The sequence below is a fragment of the Aulonocara stuartgranti genome (genome assembly GCF_965226115.1).
Source record: "Aulonocara stuartgranti genome assembly, chromosome: 17".
In the NCBI taxonomy this organism is placed as follows: Eukaryota; Metazoa; Chordata; class Actinopteri; order Cichliformes; family Cichlidae; genus Aulonocara; species Aulonocara stuartgranti.
Genome location: NC_138953.1, coordinates 17,934,770 through 17,944,068, shown reverse-complemented (window position 1 = coordinate 17,944,068; position 9,299 = coordinate 17,934,770). Strand labels below are relative to the sequence as shown.

Genomic DNA, 9,299 nt, shown 5'->3' with positions numbered 1-9,299 from the left:
TTCTGTGTGTATTATTGTATGGTGTACCTTACAATATAAAGCACCTGGAGGCGACTGTTTTGATTTGGCGCTGTATAAATAAAATTGAATTTGCTGCCTTGATTGGAAATACTGCTTAAATGTTGTGCTGCGTGTAGCTTTTTTATACTATAAGAGCCAGAAATCAACACCTGTGTCTGAAACATGAAGCTGAGTTTCCTTTTGGGGTGTTTGTAATGAATAATCTGACCAATAATATGGCTGCCTTCAGGTTTTTGTACTAACACAACATCTAGGAAATCTGAGCTCTGGTTTTGCTGAGTGAACCTAAAGTCATGAACACTGGGTAGTGACTGAGAGAATGAAACCTAACCGGTAAGGTTAAGTTAACATCTTCTCTTCTATTCAGAAGACCAGAATACCATCCATGAAGTTTGAGGGGCAGTTTTGTATTTTATTTGGATATTGCTGAGCAGTGACTGAAGTTCTCTAGACATCAACAGCAAGATACTGAAAAGCACAAGAAAAAAAAACATTCAAACTTATCATGAATTTCTCATAAAACCAACAAAAATAATGATTAAAAAGATGATTAAACGCAGAATAAACTCCACAGAACACAGAAACAAGGATCTTTCATGATTACAGCAAAAACAGAAAATGATGCTCCAGCTTGTTGCTGGTTAATAATTACAATGTTGACATAAAGACTCACATGGCTGCATGAGATCCAAACATGATAGTACAAGAACTCACTTCAACCATAAAGTAACAGCTGACCAGCAGTGGTGGACTGATGGGGATGTTTCTATATGTGCAGACAAACACGAGTTTGTGTTTTAAAGAAAAGATGTATCCATCTCCTTCAGAGCCAGCAGGATGAGGCAGAGTGTGGCCCCAGGGCCGAGCCAGCAGCAGCAGAGCAGCAGAGGACACGAGCATAAAGGAAACAAAGAGGCACGCATGAAAGCCGCGAGTCCATGGATGCCACCATGTGGAAAGCAAGCCTTTATGCTCACACTGTAAGGAGATGGATGTGTGCGCAATAAGGAGACCTGAAAGCTTGCACACGTGTGCTGCTGTGGCAGCAAAACACACAAAGGAAGGTCTGATGTTGTGTAAGGAGTGAAAATAAAAACAAAATGACAGAAAGAAATCACCACATGACCTCACAGCATCTCAGTTTATTCTGTTTTTCAGAATAAACTGAAGCATGGATTTGTGTCTACAAAAACCAGCGAGGTCATCTGAGGTAGTGTTAGTCAATGCCAATCCTCACTCTTGTTAAGGGTTATATACAGACACCAAAACAGCTTCTGCATGAGCCTGTCAGTATGTTTATGTTAACAGGACTTTGTGAGGACTGGCTCACAACTGGTGCCCCTGGTGGCCGGCAGAGGAACAGCAGCGTGTGGTTTCAGATGGAATTTCATGGTCGCTGTCCTCCGCAAACAGGTGCGGCTTCAGGCTGAGTGTGCAAGCAAGTTGGGCTGTCTCTGTATTAGGAACCAATGCAAGGAGATCACAGATGGCTGACAGGGAGAGGTCAGAGTGACAGGAAACAGGAGCAAAGGTTTATAAATCAAGACAAAACAAACTTCATGGAAATAAAAAGTTTTCATGTATCTTCTTCTCCAACACTGAAATACTGACTCTGTTCTGTCCTTGGGCAGCTGTGGCGCTCGCAACCTTTGACCTCTTCATTCACACTGCCTGACAAGCTCACAGGTGTGTACCGGGTGGGAGCGCGCAGGTGAGACATGTGGGCTTTTTGCCACAAACCGTCATGTTGTGTTGGATCAGACTTTGATCTTTGAGGTTTTCAGTGACATTTTTAAACCGTCGCTGTTTGCACGTGCGCGCGGACTGTCCCCTGCGCAGAAATCCAAATAAATGAAAGTGAATATTAAAAAATGAGATGGTCAGTGCGCGCGCTTTGTCCCCAGAGAGAGAGAGAGAGAGAGAGAGAGAGAGAGAGAGAGAGAGAGAGAGAGGAGAGCGCAGCAGGTCGAGCAACACTTTTGACGTCAGGAGTGATCACTGCTGCCTCTCTCTCTCTCTCTCTCTCTCTCTCTCTCTCTCTCTCTCTCTCCCTCTCTCTGTGTATCATCCGGGTCTTCTTCTCCTTTTGTGCGCTTTTCCCGTCCGTTTGGCGCAGACGTGCGGCGGCTCGGAGCCTGAAGAACAGAAGACCCTCCACAGATGCGGTCCCTTGAGTAGGAGCTGCAGGAGCTGCGTCTCCCCCGCTGCTCCTCTCTGTGAGTTTCCTGGAGGATGTTCGCGCTCAGGATCAACAAGTCTCTCCTGCTCTGCGCGCTGTAACTGTGGATGGCTGCGGGATGGAGATAGCCTTGGTGAGCTTTGAGAACGGCGGCGCAAAAGGGAGCGGTGGAGGAGGTGGAGGTGGAGGCAACATTGCTGAGGAGAGCTGCCGGAACGCGCTGGATGTCCCTCAGCCGGGCTTCGTTCAAGGCGGGCGGGGAGAGGACTACAGCAAGGAGCTGAACACCCGGGGCGGCCCGCAGCCGCCGCACAGCCCCTGGAAGATCAATGACATGAACAACACTCTGAGCTGCAGCGAGAACGCCATGGATGCGCTTTTACGCGCGGACCACAGTCCCCACCTGTTCGACGAGGACATGCTGGACATGGACATGGATACGGAGAGCAACGAGAGGGTGCTCATCAACATCGCGGGTCTGAGGTACGAGACCCAGCTGGGTACCCTCAACCAGTTCCCTGACACTTTATTGGGAGACCCCGCTAAGAGGATCAAGTACTTCGACCCGCTCCGGAACGAGTACTTCTTCGACCGGAACCGGCCGAGCTTCGACGGGATACTGTATTTTTATCAGTCCGGAGGAAAGATCCGGAGACCCGTCAACGTGTCCATAGACGTGTTTGCGGACGAGATCCGGTTCTACCAGCTGGGGGAGGAGGCCATGGACCGGTTCCGCGAGGATGAGGGCTTCATTAAAGAGGAGGAGAAGCCGCTGCCGCAGAACGAGTTCCAGAAGCAGGTCTGGCTCATCTTCGAGTACCCGGAGAGTTCCAGCCCGGCCCGTGGCATCGCCATCGTGTCCGTGATCGTCATCACCATATCCATCATCACCTTCTGCCTGGAAACGCTGCCGGAATTCAGGGATGAGAGGGAGCTGGCGGTCACCAGCCGTCTGGACAACAGCACGGCGCCCCGGCCGTCGCTCACCTTCACCGACCCCTTCTTCATCATCGAGACCACGTGCGTCATCTGGTTCACCTTCGAGCTCATCGTGCGCTTTTTTGCGTGCCCCAGCAAGTCCGAGTTCTCCAAGACCATCATGAACATCATCGACATCATGTCCATCATGCCTTACTTCATCACCGTGGGCACTGAGCTGGCGGAGCAGCAGGGCCAGGAGCACCAGAACGGTCAGCAGGCCATGTCTCTAGCCATCCTGAGGGTCATCCGCTTGGTCCGGGTCTTCCGCATCTTCAAGCTGTCCCGACACTCCAAAGGGCTGCAGATCCTGGGCCAGACTCTGAAGGCCAGCATGCGCGAGCTTGGCCTGCTCATCTTCTTCCTCTTCATCGGGGTCATCCTCTTCTCCAGCGCTGTGTACTTCGCCGAAGCTGACGAGCCGGAGTCCCACTTCTCCAGCATCCCCGACGCCTTCTGGTGGGCGGTAGTCACCATGACAACTGTGGGTTATGGTGACATGAGGCCGGTGACAGTCGGGGGGAAGATCGTGGGCTCTCTGTGCGCCATCGCCGGAGTGCTGACCATCGCGCTGCCGGTGCCCGTCATCGTGTCCAACTTCAACTACTTCTACCACCGGGAGACGGACCAGGATCAGTCCTCCCTGAAGGACGAGCCCAACAGCGGCAGAGAGAGCCCCGAGCTTAAGCGCAAAGGCAGCAAAGCGTCCGTGAAGTCTCAGGATGTGGAGAACAACGAGGCGGGCGCTTCGGTGGAGAAAACGAACATCAAAGCAAACAGCAGCGTGGACTTCAAGAGATCCCTTTACGCGTTCTGTCTGGACACGCGGGAGACGGACCTGTAGCCGTGCACGAGCACACCTGGGCTTAAAGCAGATACAGTCGTGTAGAATAAACCCCATTAATGGGCTCTTAAGTCTTTGCACATTGCAGTTGGAGGATCAACACATTGCAATCCTGAAAAGTTTTAAGAGGGTTGGTTTATAAAAAGCACACTTTAATCCCCATCATCTGGTAAGCACGACAGTTAAAAGTGCGGAGTTATGAACGAGCTGCAGCGCATGTGATGCAACACAGAGGCCCTTTAATAAAGCAGGGACACCTGCAGAGCATCAAATCTAACTCATGGATGAATTAGAGGGAAGTGGGACATCAGATGCTGCAGATAATCAGGGACAAGCACGACTCGGAATAATTACTTGACACAGTGAGAGGATTACCGGGACCAACCAGACTGTGTATATAATGCAGGACGCAGACCACATTCAGTAGTGCAACAACAACAATAACAAATAATAATAATAATAATAATAATAATAATAATAATAATAATAATAATAATAATAATAACAATAATAATAATAATTTCCCAACTGTGATGTTTATACTGGCAGCAGACGTGTAAATATTCCCCACAGGCTGCTCTTATTGTAGAAAAACAAAAGTATATTTTTGAGATGCAGACACCTGTTTTCCTTCACTCAGGTTCTGTTTAAATCAGAGAGGGTTTGGGGGGGACCTCAGCCTTGAACTTTTAAATAAAGAACATTTGGGATTTTTTTTTAAACTGAGGGAACAACAGCCAAGAAAAGAGGACAGAGCAGAAACCGTCTGGAGAGATCGAGCATCAGCGATACCAGGTGAGAACATGTGAGCACATTTTAAGAGTTTTTATGTAATGACATGCTCAGTAGTGTGCACGTGAGGCACAGTCATGTCGCCGGGAGCTGTCCTTTCAGCACCACGCTCCTCGGTATGGAGTCCGATTGATGCCAAATTTCAAGTTACAAAAATTCAATTATATCTTAAATTTAAATTAAATTTTATTTTTGTCTATTAAAAACAAAGCATACAAACTTCTACTCTATATTATTTAAATATACACGAATTTTGGTTATATTCATATTGCATCCGACTTATGCTCGGATGCAATATGAATATAGTCTTTAATATAGTCAACAAAGTCATAGTCACCTGAGTGACACTTTAGATTATATACTATACTGCACTTGACAACAGTGGGGGGGAAATGTCCCTTTTAACAGGAAGAGATATGTGTCAGAAACAGGATTAGAGCTTTTTGTTGCCACCTTCAGGCAGCAAGAGAAATTACACAAATACTTTTGAGACAGGGCAAGTGTGGCCCTGCTGATCCTATAAAGAGCTCTGCAGACCAATGTGTACATGTTGTTGTGCTGTACTGTCAACAGGGGGCAGTAGTTTGTTGTTGGTTATGTTGTTTAGCTCCACCCACAGAGAAAACAGAAGTGAAAGTAGAGAAAGAATTTCTTTATGATGGCGTGAAAAGAAATTAATCAGCCTGTCTGAGCTTTTTTTTGGATCTTTCATTATTTTTCGTATTTGTGGTGAATTTTCATTTCAAGTCCTCTCTTATCCATGCGCACGTTTCAACCAATCAGCATACTAACCACACACCAGGATACTCGCTGTGGATTTTATTTCATTTCATTTCATACTTTTTGGGAGGAATCCCCCTTCTGACCTGTTCCTACAGGAGTGTCTTTATTTAACATCTGTCCAAGAATGAGTCCGAGTTTAGGATCATGTTTCATAACACAGCTAAATTATTTCAAGTGTCCTAAGAAAATGATTGATTATTCAGGCAAACATGATAATTACATCATTACTCTAAATATTTTTTGAATCCCAGCATGTTTTTTCCCCAACATACTCAGCTAAAAATACAGCTAATAATATTCTGCAGTGAACATGGAAGTCTTCATCATCATGCTAAAGCTAAGAGTCTGGAAACATTACTAAAATGATTGCAGCTTTCACACAGGTTACATGTGGCTTGGTGCCTTCAGAGCTTAGCTCAGTATCAGAGCCGTCTCTGTACCCATACTGTTATCACAGCATTACAAACTAAGCTGCAAATATGGAGGAGAAGTGACGTGACGACCATCCATAACGTCGAAGCTGAAACCTTTCACCATGTATGCTTGTATGACTCGAGTATTTTAAGCACTGTGATCGTAAACTGGTGGCTTTTCTCCAGTATTTCTAAATCCAGCAAGCTTTAAAGTGGCAGCGTCTTTAACAATCACACATCTTCTAATTAACCTTAAAGTCTGGACATCTGTTTGATGAATCACTTTCACAATATCTCCTGGAGGGCTGCGAACTCTAACTAACCCACTGGTGACTGAAGTCGCTAATCCTCACCTCGCAGGCTTCGTTAGGTCTCAGGCTATGGAGTACAAAGCCTGTGACATGTAACCTCTGATGTGTTAAAAACAGAAGACTTATGCTGGGAAAACAAAACGCTGCCTTTGACCTGCTGGAAGGACAAGTTGGAGCTGTTTCAGAGCAGATTAGTGTGAGAGTTACCGCAGAGGAGGGATGTCTTTGTGAAGATATGGGGCAGACTGAACACGGTAACTAAAATCATGACTTTTTTGGACAACTTAACTGTTGAGCCAGTGTCCAGGTAGATTTAAAATTAAAATGACTCCAACAGTTTGTCAGACTTACAGCTTCCAAATGATGAAAAGACACATCACTGTCTTCATGTACTAAGACCGGTATTTAAAGATGAATATTAATATTGAATATTTAAAGATGAAGGCAAACATTAAACGGAAAGCACTTTCACTTGTTTCATTCATGCTCTGCCTTCCTGTCGTTCAGTTGGACTCAAGCTCCCACCTCCCTCAGTGGAAGGTGGGGATTTGTTATCTTTTATTTTTAGTTTGGGTAAAAGTGGCAGTGCACAGATGGAGTCTGCAGGCGAGAAGCCATCAGCTGTCACTTTGGGTATTATCTCTGAAGCAGCTGGGAGCTTCCTGCACATTTTTCCTGGGAAACCGGGGAGCGCTGGAGGTTCGATGGGGGCATCTTAATGCACCAAACAAGTCCACTTTAGATATTTATAGAGGTTTTTATCAAAATTAGGAGAGACTGCACATCACAAAATCTGCATCCCTAATTATAAAGCAGCTTCCTCCTTTGGCCTGATCCTGTCCAGCAAACAAAAACAGCACACAAGGAAACCACCACATCGTTTAGTTTGAAGGAGAATATTGTCTGAATCGGTCAGTTATATTCAGCTTGTCTGAAGTCGGGTAGCAGCAGCAGGCTAAACAGGATATTTCAGATGTCGCATTCCCCAGCAACACCTTCCAGTTTCTCCTTTGGGATCCCGAGGTGTTCTCAGACCAGAGGAGTTAAATATAATCTCTCCTGAGAGTTTTGGGTCTACCCCGGGGTATCCTCCCAGCTGGGAGAGCACAGAAAGGCTCTTCATAACGTCTGAACCACCTCAGCTGCTTCCATCACAAAGAAGCAACACTACGAGATCCGTGTGGATGTCCTAAAGCACATTCAACTGAAAGAACTACTGGCTGTTCATGCATCAGTTTGTGGCTGATGGATGCTTACATAATACTCTATTACATTTCCCACACAGCCTTTAGTTTAGTCAGCAATATCTTGCCTTCTATTAGTAGTTGCGTCTGTTACCTCAAATATCGAGAGCAGTTTAAATCCAAAGCTCCTCATTTCTGTAGCTGACCACTGAACATTCGAGTTCAATTTCACAGTCTGCTCCAGCCCATTCTCACTCCCGACACGGAATATACTGATGATTTGTCACGCCCCGAGGCGTTCCATGGGAACGCGAAAGGTGATGGTTTGTGTTCTTATGCTGCGTGCTGGATTGTGCAAACAGAATGATGCTCCTGCGATAACACATGTTCCAGCCCTGTATTCCAGCCCTCACCCTAACATTATCGCTAACCTTAACCATAACTGTTAACCACCACCTTAATCATGTTAGATAGTGTTTTCCAAAGTGATTTAAGTAAAATAAAAGTACATGTGTAGATTCATTCCAAACGGTTCTCATGTTTCCTCATTTTTCTGAACTCGTAATATAGGGACCTGTTGGGTGGCTGAAAGTGTAATATACAGACAATTTGTCACCTAGCATAAAATGTTACGCTTTGGGAGTGAAAGCGTGTTGTCTGCTTATTTGATCCACATGCTGAAGAAGCAGAGTTCCAGAAAGAAGAAGCTCCTACGTGTTTAGTAAAGTCTTTCTTACAGACAAGTACATGTGAATCTGACGTAACCCAGGTTGGTTTCATTCTATCAGTCACTACCCAGAGTTCACGACTTTAAGGTAGAACTTCAATGTGAACCAAAACTGGAACTTACAGAAACCTCACAGCAGCCATGTTATTGGTCACATGATGTCATTAAAAATGCTCCAAAAGGCTCCAACAAGCACAAACACGGTCCAGAGGTCCAGTTAAAGACAGCTAGCAGTTCATGCCACCGGCATCACCATCTAACTGTCAGTCAAAGAGGCCAAGCCCCTAATAACCCAAACTTTAAGCTTTAATACAATTTTATCTTAAAACTGTTGTTATGAAAGGAGAAATTATCCACAGAGAGAAAACCATTTGTGTGTCAGGCTGTAATAATGTTTATTTCGGCTGTGAAGCTTTAACATGGGATTGGGGACTGAGGAACTCAGGAACTGCAGGTTGGTTGCTGTACATGTGAAAATAGCATTTCATTTTAAGCATATTAAGCCCCACATATTATGAATTCAATATGAGACCATATAAGGTAAACTTCAGTTCTGACAGTTCAGCTAACCAATCAGTTGCCCGAGCTTTTCAGGAGGCAATTTTATAGAGAGAATCCAGAAGTGAACTTTCTGCTTCTGGCATCAGAATAAAAAGGTACATTTTTTAAGATTCAAGCTCCACCATTGCACAATGAGCATCTAAATGAGTATTAATGGCTGCATTATCACTTTCTCCATTTCCTTTGTAATAACTTCCAATTTATGAGGCCTTATGATCACTGGCACATCATAACAACTGTCTGCCTGTGAGAGACAGCCTGAAAAGCAGCTGGAGGAGAAACCCTTCTTTACTTACTGCTTAAAACAATGCTGTAACCGTTTATACCTAATGTTGGCTGCTGATGTTGGATGAGAACATTTGACTCACAGTCATGGATTTGCAGTGAGGGTCATCCACAGCAAACATAGGAACCATTTCTTCAGAGCCGGCTTTGTACTCGATAGTCGTCATGTAGACACAGGAATTAGACAAAATCAAACTGTGGAGCTGGGGTATGTGGGGTGT

The 9,299-nt window shown here is 45.3% G+C and overlaps 1 protein-coding gene across 2 annotated transcripts in view; it reads left to right on the top strand.

Moving 5' to 3' along the window:
• The first annotated feature begins 1,977 nt into the window (after positions 1–1,977).
• LOC309691776 (potassium voltage-gated channel subfamily A member 5) overlaps positions 1,978–9,299 on the top strand; it is a 49,952-nt gene continuing 42,630 nt past the window's right edge. For both annotated transcript variants that reach the window (XM_082509714.1, XM_082509715.1), the window contains exon 1: positions 1,978–4,817. In XM_082509714.1, coding sequence (XP_082365840.1) covers positions 2,319–4,022 — 1,704 coding nt within the window. In that variant the 5' untranslated portion in view covers positions 1,978–2,318 and the 3' untranslated portion in view covers positions 4,023–4,817. The remainder of the gene's footprint in view (positions 4,818–9,299) is intronic.